This window comes from Chaetura pelagica, unplaced genomic scaffold, assembly GCF_000747805.2.
Source record: "Chaetura pelagica isolate M959 unplaced genomic scaffold, ChaPel_1.0 scaffold221, whole genome shotgun sequence".
Lineage (NCBI taxonomy): Eukaryota > Metazoa > Chordata > Aves > Apodiformes > Apodidae > Chaetura > Chaetura pelagica.
In genome coordinates, this window is record NW_009952533.1 from 9,991,376 (window position 1) to 10,015,647 (window position 24,272).

At 38.9% G+C, this 24,272-nt stretch overlaps 1 protein-coding gene across 2 annotated transcripts in view; it reads right to left on the reverse strand.

The window, feature by feature from the left end:
* The window catches only part of NR3C2 (nuclear receptor subfamily 3, group C, member 2), a 210,303-nt gene extending 186,041 nt beyond the window's left edge, over nt 1-24,262 (reverse strand). Inside the window, exon 1 of one of the 2 annotated variants that reach the window (XM_010008944.1) lies at nt 22,284-24,262. In XM_010008944.1, the coding sequence (XP_010007246.1) occupies nt 22,284-24,208 (1,925 nt within the window). In that variant the 5' untranslated portion in view covers nt 24,209-24,262. The remainder of the gene's footprint in view (nt 1-22,283) is intronic. The other variant, XM_010008945.1, reaches the window with a different exon arrangement.
* Nucleotides 24,263-24,272: the final 10 nt, after the last annotated feature.

Sequence of the window (24,272 nt, forward strand, 5' to 3'; positions counted from 1 at the left end):
GCCTGCCGGCCTGCAGCCTCCTCCCGCTCTCTGGCTGCCAGCACTGGTCACCCTTATCTATCCATCAGAGTACAGGCCCTGCCGGTGGCCTTTCCTCCCCTCCTTCCACCCCTTCCTCAGGAACAGGCAGACCCAAGTGCCGTTTCTGCAGGCTGCGGTCAGACAGGCGAGCTGAAGCTCTCTGTCTCAACCCCATGCATCGGCAGGCTTTTCTCTTTAGATTGTAGGCGGTAGCAAGGTAAATTTTACCCTAAGAATTATTTATAGGCTTCCTGCAAGTGCATAGCATGGACGAACACAAGACAACAGCCCTGTTCCTCTTTCATCAGCGACCATGAGAGCAATAAATGTTTCTATCAACAAACACTTGAGAAAACAACCGATTCAGTTTGTTCCGAGCATCTTAGGCTCAAAAATTAATAACAGCAAGTAAATGTAAAGAAAAGAGATAGTATGCTGGCTTGCTCCTCCCCACCATCATTTCTCTGTGAGCAGGCATCTCTACTCTCTGACAAAAGATGTCTAATACTAATCCATTTACTTGTAGAGAATTTAAACTAAGATTTATAAACATAAATTTTGACGGCATTTGGTGTTTACCTATTTTTAGCGCCTACCTATGCAAACACTCAAATAGTAAAAACAATATTACAGTATAAAACTAGCAAAATTTAGTAATACTTAATTCCTGGCATGTGTGCCCTGGAACCTCCGACGCCACAGAGGTTCACTTGAGCATGGGGAAAACCTGCAGCCCCCTACGTAGATGCTTTCATGAATTGAGCAGAGGAGAAAAGTCGTTGTTTGTTCTTGGCATTAACAAATATCATAAAGACTCCCAAAATTATGCTAAGATTTTACAGTCATTCCGTTTCATTACAATTCAAAGCCTGTCGCAAAAATCTCACAGTAGAAACTGCTGACGTTTGCTACTGTACTACCTACAACCACTGTCCTGCAGGATTACAGTAGAATTGCTCTTTTAAGATACGATCCAAAAAATCACTAAATATGGAGAACAAATTCCTAAGAAAACAAACCCTTACCACATCAGCATTCTATAATATTAGGAAACTATTTACATCATGCGGCTTGTGCTAAAATACTTAATGATCTCATCCTTACCATAACAAATTATCTGCCAGAAAAAGACCTTGAAGGTCAACACTGGCAACAATTAAAAAGTAATGAAAAACATTCATCCCTTAGGCAGAGTTACAATTTCTAAGTTTGAAGCAATGTGCTGTATATTTTATTAGCTATCACTTGTTTAATTATTCATTGGAGCTCCTCTTATGCTCCATAGAGCAACCTCACTTTGCTAAGATTTCCATTTGAATGCTATTACCAATTCAAGGACAAATCTCATTTAAACTTCAGCTTTTGTTTTTATTTTCCAAAACACAAATTATTCTCACCAACTAATGGGTTTGTCATCCTTCCTATTTTTAATTCTGTTCACACTAACTTCAACCTGGGGTCCTACACACGATCTCTCCAACGACAATATTTTGTGTGTCTGCATTCATCTGCTCCAGTATTTCTACAAACCCACACAAGTTTTCAACCAACTGCATCCCCTCCTTGGCCAGCCAGAGCAATTTTTATTCCTGTCTCATTTGCAGTAGCAGCTCACTTGAGCACAGTATTTTCTTAAAGAAACTCACTGAGTTCAAATAAGGCAATAGCACCATGAAATAACGTCTATGTTTTAATCGCCATTTAATTACACTTCCTGAATTTCCTAGCAAGTAAATAAAATCTTTCTCAAGGGCTATCAGAGAATTAAGGAGCTGTAAGAACAGGGCAGGCTTAGACTGGCATTATCTGCATTTCTTAATTTATCCTTCAATGTGGTTGTACGCACTTATGCCCTGCTGGGGATTCACAACAAACACAAGGGAAATCAGCTATAATAGTTTTTTGAAGTAAGAGAGGAAAAGCCCATTTAATGCTTTGTGGTCAACAACTTGAGATATGTTCCACATCTAAAATTTCATTAGTGGAAACACGTATATTTATTGTACTGAAATGGTGAGAGAGGAAAGAAAGGGAATAAAACAGAACAACAGACCCAAAAGGTTAGTAACTGCTTTATATAAAATAATTTTGGTAGAATAAAAAATGGAAAATGTCATTAAAATTGACGTTAACTCTTTTTGCACCTTCCTCCTCCTTCTTGCAAAATTATATTACTTTTTGAACTTCACTAACAAATGGAAACATGTCATCTATGATGGTTTATAAAAATTGAAAAAGGGTTGTCTTTATTGGGGAGAAGGAGCAGTAAGACAACAAAGAAAAGGCTATGTACTAAAAACAGATGTTAATTTTAAGGTATTTTGAAATTTGTAACATGGTAACCTGAAGAAAAATCAAAACAAGCATATACTTCCATATAATGAATAGTCAAACTCTATCTAAAGCTCACAAAAAAGCACTGATTTGGTTTACTTAAACCCAGCAGCTTCTAAAAGAAAGAGACAACACTGTTCTCTAATACTGCTAAGAACTCTGTTGTGCAAGAAAAACCTTATTCTGCCTCTCAGGCTTGGTTTCATGACACTGCCAGTATCACTAGGAAAGTGAATTGTTTACACGATGGCAAAAATTATATACAAGCCTTACTACATTAGTTTTATAATAAAGGTGGCAGCAAAAGCAGACTTAACCCATTGTAAATTAAAACTAATTCCCAGGATCAGATAAATTCTGATTTTTTGGTATCACAAAATTTGCTTTAGGTGGAAAACTGAAGTTGAATAGTACCTGCCTTAAAGCCTCATTCAGCAAGCTTGGGAAAGTGAAGAAGCAGGAGGGGGATGCATCCCCCAGGAACTCTTGTGCAGAATGGGGCAGAGAGGGCCTGTACACTCAAGTCCACCCCAGCCAGGAAGACAGACATGAGTACCTTTTAAATATATATACACACACCTCAAGGCAGAATCCCTCTGTAAATAATAATATTTTTAAATCCAGAATTTCCTCTTGACTACAAAGAAAGAGAAACTTCAGACCCAAGACTAGTGGAAGACTTCTGTGCATATATTTTGCTTTACCAGAGAAGAACATAAATTCTGCAGTATTTCAGACCCAGCATGCTTGGAAATTACCAAGAGCTAGATCTCATGACAACTACTTCCATGACTTTTCACTCTCCTTTCTGAAGGCTAAAAGTAGATAGGACACTTTGAAAATGAAGGAGACAGAAAATCCAGCAAATGACCAAAAGAGACTGTACAGATGGATCAGTGTGCTCTGCTCTTGTTGCTGTGAAGGCAAGTAAGTGCACATATGCCTACTTTTGCTGCAGAGGAAGTATTTTAAAGCCTTCTTGATGGGACAAAAAAATAAATAAATCTGGACAAACCTATTTGTGACTGGGTTAATTAAAAGGCCATCAGGGCACTGACCTGAAGTGAAACCTGAAGGAACACATGTGGGAACATACACAGTCTTAACTGAAGACGACAACAAAGGGACACCATACACAAAGGTCATATTTGGCCAGGAGTCCCCTTATACTCCTTCTTCATGTGGTGGAGGATACAGGCTCCTCCTGAGGTCAACTCATGAGGCCAACAATGAATACAGAGAGGGAGAAAGAGTGAAATCCATACACACAGTCAGAAATGAATTACTGAGATGCAGACCACAGAATAAAAACAGCCTCCATTTTGATACATTTTATCTGGAGTTACTTGCAATCATTAGCAACCTCCTACATCTGGTTTGCCCACTTCAGTCACAACATGCTCAAGGTCATTATCAAAAAGAGACATTGGGCTTTTGCCCAGATGTAAACTACATCTTGCATGCCAAAACTGAGCCCCACCTTCGAGACATGCTTTTTGTCTCCACAACTTCTCCCTTTCTCAGAAGGGAGAACCAAGAAAACCTCCAGCATTTCTAGAAGTTTCCAAGTGGTTCTAAAGGACGGAGTAGACTCCTTCTCACACATTCCCAGAAGTCAGTAGCACCCAACAGCAAAATCTGTGCTACTAAGTCAAGCTCATGGATGCCAAGGACCCACGGACTCTGAGAGTGAAGAGGGCTGATTGTGATTGCTGCACAAACACCTTCAGCACATCACTGGGAACACCCAGCACAGACTTTATAGTACCAAAAAACAATTTACTTCTAGGTTATACCACAATGGTGTTCAGCAGTAGCCATATAAAAATGAAGGCAGAAAATTGTCTTTAAGGCGTCTGCCTACTTTCTCCAAATTGATTAATCTGACTTATTTGTTTGAAGTTAACTTTAAACCTTTCTACCAACAGTCAGCCTTAACACCACCTCTTAGCCCCCCCTTCTGCAATCTGTTTTGTCCTAAACCACGTGTAAGCAGTATGTTAGCTCTTTGGGACATAGGTACACAGAACACTAAACCCAAGAAGGCCACTGACAGTAAAGATACTTCTGTTGTTAAACACTCACAATCCATACACTTTTAATTTCTTGTCAGGCTTAGCTGCTGAAGACTTGGATACATCAGACCAGTTACTTCAATCCCAGGTGACAGAATTTGGTGAGAAACAGGTACGTTCTATATATCTGCTAATTAATTACATTAGACAATTTTAAAGGAATAAACTCTGAAAAAAATTTCAGAAAATATAAGTAAATTACGTCCATCTGATAACTGCTTTTAAATTTACCTTGGGGATTTCACAAAACTGTATAAATATGGATAAAACCTGCCATTACCTGCAGAAGCCAGTAGTAAGAGTTTTTCTTAATATGACTTTCACAAATGAAGTGAGGAGTTGATTTTATCTGGTACACCACAGCAATTTGCTGTGCAGTTTCATGAAACTGTTGCAAATAGCATTACAGCCAAAACCCAATTGTTACTGAAATGTATTCAGTAAAATGGAAAATACCAAGAAATAAAACACAGTAATTGTGTCTCAACCCACATTATATATTGTGTTTCTAAATTATACAGTATTGTATTTTCTAGATTTTAATATAGTTTCCCATAGAGGAATTGATAACACAGAAGTCATTCTTTGACCTTTTCCCTTTGAATATCTAAAGAATGTACCCCACAGGTTTATAAACCAAATAACTCTCTAGCCTTTTATTAGATCCCAAGGGATAAAATCTGTTTTAAAAAACCACATGTAGCAACGCATGAAAGAGCTAATGCAAAGCACTTTCTTTGCAACGTTATTTCTCATCTGCATCACAATTTTCTCCTTTACAGCTACAATTGTAGTTTATGAGTTTACATGTACCTGAAAGACAAAAATTGGAAATCCAACACTTGAACATCTGCGCTGAACACCCTATTACAATAACTGATAATACAAACCAAGATCCTGCAAATCCACCAATTCCTACTTAATGGATTCAACACTCAGTGCTGATGTGTCTTGAAAGGCTTGACCCAAGCAATGGACAAAATAACTTATCAACCTTTTTTCTATTCCCCAGATATTGCAGAAAGGATTTCATGGACTTGTTCCAAATCTAGCAGGATGTTAAAAACCACACAGCCACCAGATAAGTAATTTGTGGGGCAGCTAAATCAAAAAGCTAGGCAGCTCCTTTAAAAGATGCCTCTCAGGGATTTTGATTTGATGTTTGTATCTCTACAATTAATCATAAAATAATGAAGGATTCAAGCCATCACAGTCAGGGACTGGAGTGTGAAAAGACGCATGCTGTGCATAACAGGACTTCAACTGCCAGAATAACCTGGGAAAAAAGCACAATATAAAACATTTTATGCAAGTTAGAAACACTGGAAACATCCAACTTGCAGCAGATTAAGCAGAAATTGTATACAGCCTGTCCCACTGATTTTAAAGACAGAATCACAGAATTATCTTGGTTGGGACCTTAAAGATCACCGAGTCCAACCATCAACCTAACACTGACAAATCCTTAACTAAACCATATCCCTCAGTACTACATCTATAGAACTCTCAAAATCCCTCCAGGGACGGTGACTCCACCACTGCCCTGGGCAGCCTGTTCCAACACCTCATAACCCTTTCAGTGAAGGAATGGGGCCACTAGTGCAAATAAAAAGCTCTATGCAGGAGTCGTGCTGCCAGATCACCCAACGAACAACAGGTCAGGAAAAGCAGTGAGATCAAGTACTCCATCTAAAGACACAGTTCTGTCTGCTTCTAAAACTTGGAGCAAATGCTATTTCAGAAAAGGGATTATAGACCATTAAATTCAGAACTGGTTTGAGATTTTTTTGGGGGTTGGGGTTTAGTTTTTGGGTTTTTGGGGTTACTTGATGTACATCTTAAATGTACTGCTCTAGAAAGAAGTAAAACACCCACTGTCATCAGAGCTATTTACAAGCATCATTTTAGAACTCTGTTCTGATCTCATTCAAGACCCATTTATTACATTGGTTTGCATAATTTATCAAGTGGCACACTGAATATAACATGAATTTTGAGCTACTTCCTCAAATGAGACCAAGATTTCAGTCAAGTTTCCAAATACTTGACAGAAAATTATCTGAAAAAGAAATAAAACATTAACAAGTTGTTTATAAACTGTTTCCAATTTCTCCATTTTTGATAAATGGAATTTTCAGCTGAAACATTCCTGGAGTCTTTCTGACACAGCTAATACTGGTAGATTTTTTCAAACTTAGTGAATTATTCCATGTTAAATCTACCTTGGCCATACATAGGTTGATTTTCCCCTCCTTCCTCCATCAATGTGTTTCTCTGAGTATTTCTCCAAGACAATACACACAGTTACAATGAACTGCAGTTTTAATTCCCACAGCCATCCTCTGGTGAAATGCTGAGTGTAAATGGTCACTGAGTCTCATGAGGGCAGATTTCAACTCGATAGATTTTCCTCCTTGTTAATTCAAATAGTCACAAGTTTGGATTTTTTAAGAAACTGTTTTCCTACATCTTAATGAGATAGAATACTTGTTCTTTACCAATTTACCCCATATTCTTCAAGAACTGTCAATAACAAATTAATGATGAAGACAACTTTACACCAAAAAAAAATAATAATCTTGCTTTCTGCTGAGCATCTGGAGAAATTTTACCTACACTATTCCATTTAGAATCACTCAAGAATTTCTAAAATAGTTCTACTGCTATTAATATTTCAATAATCAAAAACATTTAATAAGACAGCTAAGGCCACTAGTTAGTGGGAGATTTTATTCCAACTGATACAGAGAAACTAAAGTACCTTCTGATACAATAGAGTTAAATATGCCTTATAAGAGTCATGGTTTATTACAAATATGAATATGAACAAAAATTATTACATAATTTTATAAAAAATAAGAAAAAATACTCAAAACAAGGTTAAGCACTCCTGTGAATTTTATCTGATCTTTATGGAAGCATAGAAGCAGCAAGTAAGCCTATTACTGGTACACAACTCTATGGTACACATGATTCTGGTACATATGGTTTTACGACATTGATGGACATCGAAAGGCAGCATGTACCTCTTAAAAGCACTGACACTGCTCCATCCCTTCTCCTCCTGCCATAAATATTCAATATAACCATTTTTCCCAATATCTGGGAAATTATAAATGAAAAAATGAGTTCCCAGCAATGCCTGAGCAGCAGAACAGTTGTCATGAACACTTTCCTTTTCACCGTGAGCATAGATTTTTCTGGGATTAGTTCAGTGCTGAAAAAGCTCATTTACTGTTCAGATAATTTCAGCTCCTATGAACTCTGACATGTGAATAAATGCTCATCTGTATAGTCTGTTCAGTTTATGTGCATAATGCTATTTGTTTGACCAAAGCTACTTTCTCTACTTAGAGTATGAAGGATCATTCTTCCGTGGTTATGGGGGGGGGAGGCAGCTTTGCTGAAAGGTTTTATTTTACTGTAAATGTAAGTACCTTAGGAAAAAAAACACCTAATTTTTAAACTTACTGGCTATTTATACCCTAGTTGTATATTGTGTTTAAATCTCAACTTAGAATATTTTTCCAGTATATAATTTATATTTCCTAGAAAGAATGTTAACTGTTTGCAAAGGTCATAATCACTCCCTTAGATGTCTATTTCTGGTATCATAATATACTTCAACTAGTTTGCACATTATTTTATCAGCAAGCCCTTTCTCCTTTTATCTAAAGACGTTACAGCTTAGATAATAACTTGATTTTATTAGCTCAAAATTCAGCTTTTGCTTTCATTTCTCCATTTCCCTTTATATTACACATCTAACTCAGGGTGAGGGCAAGGCTGCCTAGGCTAGCCACTGCCACATTAAGTGAGGATAATATACCACTTCCTTCTACTCCTATACTCATTCTTGATTATCAGGCTTCAGTCCTGGCTTTTGAACTATGAACCCTGCTGGGTACTGCCTGTGGACCTACCTCCTGGGCCTGGTTAACTTGGAAGCTCGTAATAGGCTACACATAGACAGTCGCTCTGTGGAACACCCAGCACCGACACAGGCTGCAGAAAAATAAACTGAAGCCCAAATGCATGATCTTCCAAATCCTTGATTTCACTGGTGTCAGTTGCTAGATTTTCAATAGGCCTCCTATCATACTCTTTTTTTTTTTTTTTTTTTTTTTCTTTCTTTTTCCCTCCCCCTCCTCATTCTGGGAGCACAGCCAATCCCCAGCACAGCAGCTGACTTTCCCCAGAACTAACTAGAAATATTCTGATAGACTCTATTTATAGACTCAAAAACTTAGGAGTAGAAGCAGCCAACCAAATTTTTCCATTCCTTGCTCCCCTCTGCTATTTTTTTCCTTCCCCTCCTCATTCTGGGAGCACAGCCAATCCCCAGCACAGCAGCTGACTTTCCCCAGAACTAACTAGAAATATTCTGATAGACTCTATTTATAGACTCAAAAACTTAGGAGTAGAAGCAGCCAACCAAATTTTTCCATTCCTTGCTCCCCTCTGCTATCTATCTATCTGTCCTGGGTTAACCTAAATTCCAGCCTTCTGTGTTTCTCAAGGGGGAACTACCCTACCCAGAATAGGTATACAATAGGCACACAAACTTCTTACACTTTCAAAGCACCGTGAAGACCCTTGCATGCCATTTACTGAACAGGCTAAAAGAACATGAATCCTCTACTTTTGTATCACTGTAGGAATTCTTCACGCTGATATGTTTTCTTGTCCCTACAAACCAAAGTTGAAGAAAAATTAAGATTTCAGTAGGCAATTCTACCACCTGTATCTTGAACCTCTGCCAACTCAGGAGACCAGTCTGAACATGCACATCATTTCTTTGTTTACATTGACAAAACCAACAATAAATTATAATTCTTTTTTTTTTAACAGGCTTAAACCAGCTTTACTTTTGCTGTATTTTTTTTATACACACATATACACACACATATATATAGTTAATACTTGCAGAAGTCAAACAAGATTAGGCCCCGTTAGTTTAGGCACAGTAAAATATACAGCAAAAGAAAACCTGTGTCTCAAAGTAATAACACTATTTCAGCTAACATGTCCTGGCATATACAACTCTACATAATTATTTATTTACAATACTATCAGATTCTGTTGAGCATTTCATACTGCAAATAATGTATCAAAAGTGTGAATTTTGAAATAGAAAGACTAGTGTGCTGTAGAAGGAATACCTGGCAAAGCTGATTTTTACTTAACCTTACAAATGTTGCTAGGAAACCCTACTCAATATTTACTTCAAGCCTTTAAAGAAACAGACTAATTCATGCTAAGCTACTGGTGGGAGCATTGAGGACTTGGCGGAGAAGCCCCAAACTAAATTTACTCTTGACATCTCACTTTCCTAATCCACAGACCTGATGTAATACAGAAATATAATTAAGAGTAGGAGATGCCGATAACTTACATTTGCGAGACCTGTAACAGCATGGGTATTTTGGACATGGCAGGCAGCACAGACAAAGCAACCAAGATCATCAAACAGATCTGCTCTTTTCCTTGGTTTTGCATATACATTATTATAATTATAATTATGATTATAATTATTATTATTATTGTTGTTATTATTATTATATAATAATAAAGCCCGTGGTATTAATGCAGAGCCTGCTACAAATGGTAGACTGTTTTTACATTTCTGTCCTGAATTTTACCTTTCTGTGGATAATTTAACATATTCTATCTCCGACTCTCATGCCTAGTACTGAAGTACCTTAAACATCCCGCATGAAACATCAAAGACTACCCTGTATCAAAACCAGTAGCTAGGAAAGATTTGTGTATTTATTTACTGTTGTCTTTCAAACTGATTACACAAAACACATCCATAAAAATCAGTCAAAGCTATGTCTTATAAAGCTAAGTGATGAGATGTTGAATATTCTCAATTTTTAGTCATCTCAGACATAACCACAAGTTTTCCTAGGAACTGGTATATTATATTAAGCTTGCATCCTCTTGTACCAAATACCTGCCATTTTCCTTGCTCCTATAATATTTATCTTACTTTTCATTAAATCATATTATTCTTCTGCATTCCAGATCTCAATGCTTATTCCTATTTGGTCCTCAATATTTTTTCCACTCAGCATGAAAATTTCAATTGACTTACTGATTAAAGTCATGCCAACATTAATACCACCCCTGAATTTGGGATGCACCACATGCTGGAGAAAACCAGTAGTAATTCCTCCTATGGAGTTAGACCCATCATTAACTCTAAGGCTCAGGTAGCTTGAGCAGAATTCGGAAAAAAAAATTACGTATATATGTGTGTGTGTGTGTATATATGTATATAAACATCCATGCTGCTGGCACTGGCTTAGGAAGTCCCCAGGAACACCTATTGACCCCCAGCACTGCTACCACCCAAAGGCATGTCTGAGGCTGCCATCTTCTCATGCCTTGAAGCATGTCAGCTTTGAACATGAGCTTGGCAGATAGAGGATCCAGCCTCTATGCTTCACCAGAGTTAGCTTCATGGACCCTGCTATAACCTTAGTAAGATTTTCTTTTAATAAGCACAATATCAGGTGTTTTTGCTGAAGCAAGCAGAAAATCTGAAGCATCTTGAAATCTTCCTGAGGGCTAATACAGGTGGAAGGACATGGAACAATGGTGGAGGACATGGATTATCTTGTTCATCACAGTATGGAGGGTATGAAAGTAAGAAAAACATGACTCTCCTCTTAAAAAGTTAGTGAACGAGATCAAGACTGATCTGGATCCTGGTATTACAGTGCTGATTCATCAGAAGTTAAGATAGGCTTATAACTCTTTTCCTGTATCTATCTTATAAATAGACTTAATGGCTGTAAGTCATTTACAAGCCACTAATACATCATCTATTCAACTCAGTTAGCCCCATATTAAAATTCATTTGCCAAACATCCGCAACATATAATTAGCTGCAAATCAATAGCTTTACTTTACATAAATGTATTGATCTACAAAGTAGTTTTTTTCCTGAAATGACAATTCTAAGTTGTCTGACTAGTTTGCATAAGTTACAGCTAATTGTAAATGCTTAACGCAGCTGCCTATAATCAAAACAATTCTGTTTTCCTATACAGATTAGTATTATAGCTGGTATAAGAATATCTGCAAACTGTATTCTAGATCTTTCAGTTAGTTGAAAAGAAGTTCACTAACAACAAAAAAAAAATAGGATACAGTCTATTTGTCACTTCAGTTTAATTTACTACTTCCAGGATTTACTTCAGTTGTTTTTAAGATGTCTAGAGTGCTGTGAAGGAGGAGTAGTTAAAAACTCTGTTCATTCTGGGCACAACTTACAAATACATCTGTTGAACACAGTACCTCCAATTTTTCTGTGGAATAATCTCCTCTGCCTGTAACCTTGAACCTTTTTTAAATTATAGATGCTGCAGTTACCAGGTGAAAATGTAGTTAGTGTACAGGCAGTATCTATATTACAGGCACGGTGGTGCAACAGGAGATCTAGCAAGAGGAGTGGTTGGTCCTGTGGTCCTCCACTAACTACTTCATAGGTGTCACAAGGGTTATGCTTCAGGGCAGCTCCCATGGGCTCCCATGGACACAAGCCATCAGGGATTGGAGTGCCCTAGGTGGTTCAAGGAGCACGTTTTTTATTTACTGCTGGCTAAGATGTTCCTGGTTGTTGACTCCTCAGCTGCCTCATGATGTGAACTGCAGCAGCTGGAAGATTCACTTCAAAGGCACATTTCTGACCAAAATAAAAATACTAACACAAACCTACCAAGTTTGACAACATCCTGCTACACACAGTTAACTCTTGTTCATCTTAGGAAAGAAATGTAGGACAATACACAGATCTACAGCCGCAGTGTTGGTCCCAGGAAAAAAATAAACATATCAGCAACTCACTGTTTTCACTTCTATTTCTATATAAATTATCTCCTTTGATTTTTTTGTTCCTTTTTAAAATAACATGTTCATCCAAAACATTCGTCCTCCTTGCTTCTTCCACCAAATGGGTTTAATATGAAGTAACAGTCCTATATTTCATTATCTGCATGCACAGTTTGAAGTTGTCATTACCACATATTTAATCACTCAAAATTTTCAATGCCTAATCTCCCTTTTACTGTCAATCTTCAAAAACACAAATTCTAAGCAGCCTCAAGGATCAGAAAGGTTAGTTGGGAAACAAGTGCAAATCAAGTGCATTGTTTCATTGCAACATTATCTTATGTCATTAGTTGGCAGCAGCCATAAAGCTCTGGACCAGTTCCAATATTTACTTCCATACACTGAGTAGAAGCTGACACATCTAACCACCACCACCACCACCACTCACCCCACCCCACTTCATCTTCCAGCTAGTTTACATGGACTCAGATTAAAATAAGGATTCGAAAATCCTAATCAAATCAATTGGAATTATTCTGTTTTGCCACCGCGTATCTGAAGGAAGAGCATGGCAAAGCCATAGAGGGTTTGCAGAGCTAATCCTGCAGCAATGAGGTTTTACTGGATACATTTTTACAGCTGGACAGTCTGTGACAAAAGGTCAATGCAGAATTTTGACAAGCCAGTCATGTTCAGTAACTTTTTCTAATCCTTAAGGAGTATTTATTAGCCAATTTTTGTTTTTAATTATTAACTTCAGCCTTAGTGCTCATAACCAAACAAACTCAAAATGTGAATACACTGTGCACCCTAAACCCAAGCAAATAAGCTACCAACTGGGGAGCAATCCACAAGAAACAGTGGAAGAGGATCTCCACTGCAGTATCCCACCAGGGCTTCAAGCCCTCTCCCTGCTCATCCTGGGGTGCTCAGGGAGATGCAGGAGCCCCTGCCATGCACAGCTCCAGGGATCCAGCCTGCTGCCCAAGCGTACAGACACACACGTAATGAAGGACTGTGATCAGCTCTGTGACCTCCTGCCAGTTATGAAAAATGACACCTGCAATGTTCCAGAAGTGTGCACCCCTTCACAGAGGGGCTAGTACTGACAACATTTATTTATCTTCTACTAAATAATTTTAAAAAAAATAAAAAAATAAAAGGACTTTGATCTTTAGACACGGCAAACATTGTCTTCAAATGAGATTCTTTAATTTTTCCTGAAAGTTTTCACACACCCCATGATCAATAGCTCTGAAAAGGGTTTTGTTTTGTTTTTTGTTTTTAATGTACTCCAAAAGTTTGGAACTTAATGAAGTTAGATCTAGCAGAGTAGATCTGAAACTACCATTAGAGGAAGAGCTCCCTAACTGCTTTAACATACTGCACTCTCTAGCACAAATTTAATTTAGTTCAAAATAATGAGGCTGACAGCTCAGATAGTCTGCCTGGAAACAGTGCAAATTTCCCACCCACCTTCATTTGCAAGGTCCCTGGCACTCCGGTCTTCAAAAATGCTGAAGTGCGTGACAGGCTTCTAGAGACAAGCCTTCAGCAATGCTAAAAGTGAGATCTCAAGCCTTTTGGAGCAGCATATATTTGAACTGAAGCCTCCTGAGGGAAAATAAAGGTTGCTATCTTCATGCCCCAACCTTAAAGCAAGCTTTCCAAAGTAATCCTTTTCCTGCTCCTAGTCTGAGGGCAGCGATGTGAAATTTGACTGGGAGACTAGGCCCCACCTCCTGCCTTGCTTCAGTCAGTCAGAATGCCATGTCTGAAGAGCAAGTACGGCCAAAAGAGCCCCCTCCCCACTCTCTTACTTGCAGCAATGCCAATGAAGAGCTAAGGATACAAACATGATTGATTTTTCAAGGTGAGATGTTGCCAGAGTAAACCAGGGCTCACCAGTTGTGAAACTAGGTTTCCAAAGGGCTTGGAAAGCACGGGTCTTGGTAAGGACATGCCGGGTGACGCATTCACACGGGTACAGAGACGCAGCTGCCTTGCGCAAGCCGGCAGGGATGCACGGCACAGGAGCTGCCTGCCACAACAGGGGCTTCCGCCCCTTCTCAGACCAGCAACACCCAGGGGCTGCCCCTCTCCTGTATGGTCTGAATCACAGAAGCAGAGCATGACTTCAAAATAATTGAGCAGAGCTCTTCTCTGCCTAGAGAACCACTCCCATCTCCTCGGGGGACTCCAAAGACAAGATCAGGACAGCTTCCATGCACCCTCCGTCCTGACCCTTCAAGGCAGATACAGAAGAAGAGCTGGTGAGCAGAAGAAATTAAGTACAGTAGCGACAGGTCTTGCAGGACTGCGCTATCATGTTACTGCAACACGGTATTCAGAAAACCACTGCCGAAAATGCTAGACAGACACTAGAGCTCGGCAGCTAGGACAGCCAAAATCCTAGTCAGGACTACTTACTTCCCAATTTTGACCTGTGATTAGCAACTCTCACAAATAACTTATGCCACCCAACATAAACCTTTAAAGCACATGTTTATTTTGTAGACTTAAGACTAAATACAAATCTGAAATGGTCGTACACACAAACAAAAAATGGAAGGAAGATACTCTCTCAAATCCAGAAAACATTTTTAAAGATGGCAGATTTTTTAAATCTCTTTTTCAGAAACTTAATAGCTAGGGAATTAGTTTATAAAGCTATCACTTTAAGAAACTTGAGATAGCAATTCTCAAAAGCAGATACAGAAAGAACAGCAAAATAGAAGAGATCTGTAAGTATCCAGTCCAAATTTTAGCCTGAAAGCCCATTCAAAAAGTCATTTTACCTCCAGATGCAAGCAGAAAGTATTGTTTAGAAGAAAGAATGGAAATGAGTGAAGCTATATAAAAATTGTCAAAAACATTCAGCAATTAGTCTAAATTTTCCTCTTTAACCTCAGGGCTGTAACTCTTTGATCTATTATTAATTATCACTAACCACAATCAGCAGCATACCCATGCATTTTAGGAGAGCATACAAATTCCTGTAGCCATTTTACATATTGTCCACAAATACTGGATTCTGTTTTTGCTCAGATGTTTCAACTAACTTTACTTTTTTCTTTTTAAAGAAACACCTTTTTATGAACCCTAAGTTACCCTACTTTCAAATATGAAATTTAAGCTATCAATTCGTTGATGAAGCAAATATGTAGCTTACAGATCACAGATTCATGATAATTTAATTTAGCAACCAACTAACAACACATTATAATGTAATTGCAGGAGCTTAATTCACAGTTAAGATTAATAAAACTCAATTTCAAGTTTTTTTATTGTGACCTATCACCAGTGTGGGAACTTCTGCTATAATACAACTCAGTAAAGAAACAGTGTCTTGCAAAGGTATTTGTTCACATACTGAATAGATACAACCAGTGTTACTCATCCTTTTAAGAATCCAGAACCATCAATAATGTCATTTTGGCTTTCTGTGGTGCTTTTTTTTTTTGCTTGGGGGTGTTCGGGGAGCTGGGGGGCTGGGTTATTTTTGTTTTAAATCCTCTAGCATTGATTTCCATGAAGCAGAGAATGACAACCACCCAGACGACACCCTCTCAGAAAGCACACTGTCAAGCTCTGGTAAAACACGTTAATAAACTCCAGTTGCAAAAAAAAACAAACAACACAACCAAAACAACAACAAAAAACCAAAACAAACAAAAATAGCACAAAACAAACAAAATCAACCAAACAAACAAGGTCAAAGCTTCAAAGCTTCCCATTTAAAGAGGCAGTTTATTTGAAAACTTTGTCCTGAAAGTAAATTGATTCTCAAGGTTTTGTAAAATGCCAGGGTTCCTGAATAGAAAGATGTGTGTTCCTAAGGATGGGCAGGCACTCTGCTTCCAAGTGTAGGCATGGAGTGCTGCCTCCTGCGCATGTGCACAGCTCGGCACAGAGCCCAGAGCTGCCACCACTGCTCTGCATTGGGAACTGCTGGCATGGATAAACGGGGCCTTCCTGATCTAGGATCCCTTGCCCTGCAGCGTAAATCAAAAATGTAGGCCTTCCTCCAAGATCAGCCTGTCTCCTCCAACAGCAAAACCAATGTGGTGGCTTCAACAAGGGATGACTTTCAGGAGGACCCAACAGACCTTCCACTGCAGTTTGTACTAGTAGTAGGGCAGCAAGTAGTCAAATCATGCCATGGTCTGTCTAGGATGCATTCTAACGTGCCCCATACTTCTGCAAGGATTTGGACAACTGCACACAATGGAAATACTCCTCACTTTTTCTCCACAGATCTCTTTCATTCGGAGAAGACCACTGCTGTAGTAAAGTAATTCCTATGCTGAACACCAAGCATTGCGCAGCAACCAACTGCATGTGAAAACTGGTAAAAGTATTAAACTTAGACATATTTAATACCTGTTTTTCACTAACTCTTTTTAGTTTCCTCTTTGGACCATTTTTATCACTCTTATACAGTCATATTGTAAGACACATTTGCCAAATAGCAAGTTATATATATATTCATCCTAAAATGTGGAATTTTCTGACCTCTGAGAAATTAAAACCTAAATTACAGCACTCCACTGTTCTCCAAGAAGTTTTGGTTTAAATCAGCCCATTATTAATTCTAGTTCCTACAAGTCTGCTGGAAGACTCAATACATACAGTTAAAAAACAGAAACTGCCTTTTAAAACCATATGCTGAAAATCCAAGTGCGGAGATCATGGCTCAACTACACATTGTCTTTTAGCAGAAATGTGCTCTTTTTCCTTTCTATCACTTCATTTTGTTCTCATGTCCACGTCATGCCACACTGCTCACCAAGTTGCACTGACTGGTTTTTACAGCTTCCGAGTAAACCAGATCAGGAACGTGACCTGTCTCTCACATACAACATGCCCAAACAAAGGGCATAATCAGAGTCAGACCAGAGAAGGCACAGCCCAAGAGTATATTTCACCACTCCAACAATAGATCATTCTGCTAGAAATGACATTACTTACCCCCCCACCCCCAAAGAAAGAAACAACCCCTAGGTACTGATATAGGGATTGACAGCAGAGGTCTTATTTCCCCAGATCTGGAATATCCACCCATTTATGGAACACAATTTTCCAGCAATATGGACTTCTCCCTGCCACAGCACAGGAGTCAACTGATGTGTATAATTTTATGGGAAAATAAGGTATCAGCAGCAGAAAGATACTTTATACAGATTTTTAACTCCTCAAAGAGCAACACAAAAAGAGAGCACCCTCAACAAAATAACAACAAAGCAAGATGTAAAATTACAAGGCTGTTAAACACATGCTGGAAAGCTAAGGAGAACCTTTAGAGCCCCTGGCCTGATAAATTATACAGATTCCTAACTTCTCCAGTGAGAAATAAAGACACGGATATATGTAGAGGTTCCTGTTTTATCAAGATTATAGCCAGAGCTGTTAAAAATTAGAGAATTATACAAGAACCTACAAAAAAGTATTTTCAAAGCTAATTTTAAAGTTGAAAGAAGAACAGATTTAAAGCTACAGTCTGTAATATCAAAGAATCATTGGCAAAAGAAGTTTGCATAGTAAATTTTGGGGAACCTAAAGGGAAGAAGAGTCCTGCCAAGCATGAAGAATATTTCAGCAGCACAGTCTTTTCCCCCATAAAGTCCGTCAGCAAGCAAACAGAGGTCAAGGCCATTCATAAATTCTAAAAATAATATTTACCAGACCTTTATCTCTCTGGCAGGTATAATTCTGATAAGTGACTATTCTAGATAATATTTAACATAAAAGTTTATTTACAAAAAATACTTGCAATAGCCCAAAATCAGATTTTAACCAGAATCATCTATTCAAGTCAGTGAAGGCTACACTTAAATGTTGTTGGGTTGGGGATTTTCTTCTGTTTTGGTTTGCAATGGTTGGGAGTTTTTGGGGCTGCTACAAGTAGGATCTACCAAAAAAATGCTGAACCATGTGAATGGCTCAGGAACAGATAGGCTTAAGAAGTGACTAAAATATTGCCAATGTTTGATCAAAGATTTTACCATAAACCCTAAGTCAATGACAGTCTTTCAACTCCTTTTAAGACATAAATTAGACTCTAGAGTATAATGAAACACTGTTTTGAAGAGAAATCTCCTTGTCTGAATGACAACATTTGAAATGTAATTACTGATAAACATACACAATTTATGTTAAATCAGTAAACCTTAAATAACAAATCAGACTTTGTGAGTTTGTCCCACATTGGACTACACCAGTGAAACCGACAGGAAGAAACTACAGTAGGAGTATCAGCCCTGTATTTGCACTACAACTGCTGATTGAAGGGAGTATTTATGTGCACATACATGAGTTAATACAGAAATTAGAAGGAAAAGGCACATTTGCAGAAGAAGCTTTAGGTGAGAGCTAATGCAGCAAAAGGTCATTCTCTGCAATTTTTACTGTTGTTTCAAGCAACCATGACATTCTCCTAGGCCATCTTGAGAACTGCATAATTGGCACAATGATGAGTCTTAGGCTGGTACCTTGGTTCAGATGAACAATCACCATGAAGTGAAATCTTATCTGGCTTCTTAGTGTAGGTTTTCATCAATGACATCACACAATCACACATACCTTCTTTTTCAAGCCCACTTGGCTATCATCTAGTTTAGAAACCATTATTTCTTAGAAATGTCATTCATGGAGGGGGGATCTATACAGGCAGACAGGTATGATTCATCGTCTATTAAAAATTAAACATCTTTCAAAGACATATTCTGCATGCATATTAGTAGAAGAAAAACATTTAAAAGGGAAGAAGGTAACTTGGTTTTGCTTAAGAGGCTCTCCCTCCCCAAACACCACAAGCTGAAACATTATAAACAAAGTTATCACCAGTTTCTTAAAAAGAACCAAAACTGTGGACATCTAATAAAAGTAACTGAAGGAGTAAAGAGAAATTGTCTAGTTGAAAGGGGGTACCTGGCACAGTTAATAAGGTATCAAGGCATTCTAAATGCCTAAACTATGTTTATTACACACTATCAGCAAATATATATGACTCAAGAAAGGTGATATTCCTATTGAAAAGAAATATACAGTAATATTCTAAAGAATCATTCTCAGTATGAAAAATCTTCATTCCTCGTCACCCACTCACTCCTTTTCACCATGTAAGCTGCAAGTCAGCAGCAGTCTAAGAAGGGTACAATGTTAAGGTTCAGAAAATAATGCTGTCAAAACAAAATACATTAAATGCCAATTATCTGTTGGCTTCAGGGGACCGTGTAGCCCATTCTTCCCTTTCCATTAGTCTTTACTTATGGTAATTTATACTGCTGGAAAAGTACACCTGAAAAAAGATTAATGCATTGTGAATGCCAGATACTTCAAAATACTGCAGATTTTGAAGAGTTAATTCTATTCTGTAGAAGTCTTCAAAATGTATGATGTCTAATCTGGCTAACACAACAGAAAAAAAAATCCTGACTGGACATAACAAAGATCTGATTTGGACGCAGAGGGCAGAGGCTTGACACTGCTGTTCTGACGGTATGAAGGAAGACAGACTTTTCCATCACCATACCATGCTGACATGGGACAAAACCCATGTCTCAAAACCACCCTGGATTGTTGGGTCTGACATGGTTTTAAATTATGCATGTTTTATTGCAACACTTCCGAGTATGAACAAACTTGCACATGATTTTCTCCGTTTTAGCCAGAATGTGGCAAAGAAATAATGAGAAAAGCAAAGATCAGGTTCAGGTTCATTAGCAAGAGTGACCTTTTACATGTATGACATCCTGTGTTGAGTCTTTATGACTTGTCTCATCAGCAGAGAAATATCTGAGCAGGCACTTCAGCATTCCATCCTGTACCTCTAAAATGACCTCCACATGAGTTCACCTTGAAACTTTTAAGGCCTCTGCACAGGTCCCCAGCTGCATCTGTTAGCATAAAAGCCATTGTCAAGCAGGTGAAGTGCAACATTTAGTTGAATAATGGGGCTAAGTTAAGAGATCTTAAACAACGACACACGTCCTAACCTGAAAGACAGATAAGGATGCCTGAAGTGTTGCAACCCTGCAGCTCTCCATCACCTGAACAGCATTTCACATGTGCAGTAATAGCTCCAAGTTCTAAAAATTTCAGGATGTCAATCCTGCAAAGGAACAGCTACACTCACATATGTTACTGAGATATCAGCTTAGAGAGCAAAGACAGAAAAGTGTACCAAGCCTCTGTCATCATCCAGCCTTATGACACAGATTATTCATTTACTGGTATAGAAGTAAACAGATGAGAAGAGCTATCGTAGACTAATGTCAGATCAGAAGACTCCTTCGAAAGCCGTATGAGAAACTGTCATTCGAAACACAACTATTTATGATAACCGTGCTCTTACTAGCATGTATTTCCCGGTTCATTTTGACTGTCCCTGAAATGGATGACAACTTTGACTCATTCATGCAAGAGCATGGCTAGCATAAGCAACTTGCTCAAGTAACAGTGCTCAACCACAAAGGCAGTAAAATATTTGGTATTTATTTTAAGGCACTCCATCAGTCTCCTGGTGAACTTTTCTCATTAAATGAATAATGTGATTTAGGAAAATTTAATCAGGTAAAATAACTAGAAAACTGTAACTTCACTTTCCTTGATCCAAAAAAGCACACTTAGGACAAGCCTGGATGCTAACAATTATCCAGCGACATGTGAAGTTCAGCACAAGAGTGGGATACAGACCTTTCAATCTGAAAAAGATGTATTAAAAAGAGCATTCTTCAGAGACCATATTTGAATGGCCAAAGAAAAAGTGAAGTATGGCTTGCAAAATTATAAGGAGACTGCAGAGGTATTGGACAGATAAGAAAATAAAATGGAAATATTTAAAGCATTTTTTCTCTCCCAGGTATATAGGCTGTTTTCCCTCCTCTAAAGCACCATTATTTTAGGTATTATGTTTTTCACTGCAGCACTATTTTTTCAGAAATATTTAGCATAATTCAAATATGGAAAAATCTGTGTATCCTCTTCAGCCCACTCCAAGAGTCAGGCAGATGTTTCATTCACTAACAGCAGTTGTGTAGCTCATGATGAGAATAAAAAAGACTTGAGAAAGGTAAATGCATATTCTACTACTGGCTATTTCACTGAGCTTTAGCAGAAATCTTTGGTGAGCCTGTCTGACATACAAAGAGACTATGTAACTATTCTAACTAAGTCATGCTGTCAGATGCGCTTAATAACTTGAAATATTAACTATGAAACTAGATAGTTTATCAAAGTAAGTGTCCTTTATGAGATATATGAACACCTGTTTGCTGAAAAAGAACAGGCTTCCACAAGCCAGCCAAGAAATACAAATTCAAATGGCACTTGCGTATTTCTCTTCCACCAAAAGTGAGGAGATCAGTTTATCCATTTATCCCTTTCAAATATGTCAAGTTTTAACAGCCCTCCTCCTTCTGGAGACATTTTTCTATATATACAAACCAAATGTTCCTACAGTTAAAAAAACAGAAATAATATGTTGCCACAGGCTTGTAAGGTTCAGTTTTTAAACTTAACCAGTTAAAGTCCGGTGCAAACTTATAACCATGCATCTTTGCACAAATGGATTCCTGACACTATCAGTTTTTTATCCTCATCTCAACACTTCACCTGAGGTACAACACATGAGAGCATTAGCTAAGAAAGAATAACCATTATAGGACACACGAGAGCAATTTCACTAAGCTCTCATTATGGAAAAAACAACATTTATAGCAGTAAGAGCCCAGAAACATACTAAAGCTACACTTTCAAATTTAATAACAATAGAATATAATATGTTCATTTTAAATATTAAAACCAACATTTGTTTTTATTAAAGGCAGAGTAAAACACAGCAAGAAACCAGCAAATCTAATTATTACAAGAATTTAAATGCAAACCAAGAATTATGCATCAGCTTGAGAACTACCACCCTAGTCCACACTATTTGACACCTTGTTTGTTTAATGCAGGGGAAGAACAAAGAAAAAAAGCAGGGAAGGGGGAAGTAATTTGCCTGCTCACCTGGACACGTTTTCTGGAATGTACTCTAGAACTGGATACCCATCACTTCTTCTGGATGCCAACTCTGAATGTGACTTCCAGGTCTCCACTAGCGTGCTGACAGGAGGGAAGGAGCTCAAGTGCTGAAACGCCTGCTCTCGAGCAACCGGCCGTGACAAAGATATTGTGCCTTGGGCACCGATCCTGTAGTGAAATGACTGCCCGCCTGAATTTACACCCACAATGGCAGAGGATGGTATACTGTTTTCTTGGTAATAGCTGCCATCGTCGGGCTCCTGCTTAATTCCCACAGGTAGGCCTGAATTTGGAAAACTGCTACCTTCACAACTTCCATCAAATGAAGAAACAGGTGGTCCTAATATCCCAGAAAGAGAGTAATAGTCTTTGTCATCCATAAAAGAAAAATACGAGCCATCTGTAAATGGGAAAGGATTTACTGTTTGATTCCCTTTAAAAGAGGCACCAGAACAAGGATGCTTGGCTGACTCTTGCTTCACTGGTACTGAAAAGGGGGCATCGGAGTTTATTTTGCTGCTGTCGCCAATGCACGCGCTGCCGAACGAACCATCTGGCTCAGATTTTATGAACTGAACAAGGTTCATCTGACTGTTGTTGGAAATGGCATTCTCCATTTCCTCCATCTTGGGAAAGGTGAGTTCTTGAGCACCCTTGTCTTTCACTTCTGGACTGGGAACAGTCTCTTGGCTTCTGCTAGGTCCCGCTGGAGTGCCCGAAGCTGGGAATCCTAGGGAGTTGTTTATGGGGCTACAGATGGATGATCCCACAGTGCTAACCGCTGGACTAGAACGAGTGGACCTATTATTGGCATTGGAAGGGCTGGCAATGGAGCTCCTTGAGTTCAGGTTTGCGGGACTGGACACAGAAGATCGCATAGTGATATTATTGGGACTTGAGACGGGAGATTTCACGCTGCAGTGGCTGGGAGGACTAGAAATCGGGGATTTCATGCTACTTATAGGGCTAGAAAGCGGAGACCCGACATTACTAACGTGCGCGGGACTGTGCAACATAGACCCCCTGTTTTCAACATTCGGTGAGCATGACAAAGGGGTTCCTTGGCTGATGGGGCTGTGCACGGCAAAGTTCCCAAAGTTAGCAGTAGTTGAAGACACAGAGTTAACTCCAGCAGGACTACACACTGAGGAAGCCATGTTCTGAGGGCTGCAGCCTGAAGGGCTTTTCTCTTGACACATGATAGGGCTTTTGACAATAGTTTGCATGGCACCACCGTTCACAGTGCTCCCAGAGTCTGACATCAAAGACCTCAAGGGCCTGCTGGTGCTGTGGAGGGGAGAAGAACAATGGCCATTCTCCTTGTACAGCTTCACCAGTTGCTCCACATTCTGGTAGATCTTTCCTGGGCTCCCCTGGTTCTGCTGATCATAGGGGTAATCGGCATCTCGTACTGAATCCATATATAAACCCATGGATTCAGCCACTGTTGCCGACAGCTCCTTTGACTCCGTTTCAGTTTTGATGTCAGATGGCAAAAGACCGGGTTGACTACTGTCTTGCTGCAGGCAGGAGAGTAGCTCAGGTTTTTCTTTGTTGTTTCCTTGAGTGCTGCTGGTGGCAAAAGTGCCAGCAGAGCAGCTTACATTTACGATCTCCATATAGTTACTGTCATCAGTCTGCTCTCCAGTACCTACAGAAGAATACTCCGCAGACTGAGAAACTTGAGCCCACCGTCTCTCCATATCTAAGCCTTCTGAGTAGCTGTGGTATCCTTTTGTCTCCATAACTAGCAAAGACACAGACAAAAAAATAAAATTAATAAATGACAGGACAGTGCAACTTCCCAAGGAAATTTCCTCATTTCCTAAGGAAACAAGGCGTATCCGCTCACTCTGTCTATCCTCCTCTCCGTCTGGCTGCCAGTCCCGTTTCCCTGACCCATCCATCATGTCTCAGCTATTTGTCCAATTTCAATCAAACCAAGGGGAAAAGTCTCACAGATATGACAGCCCT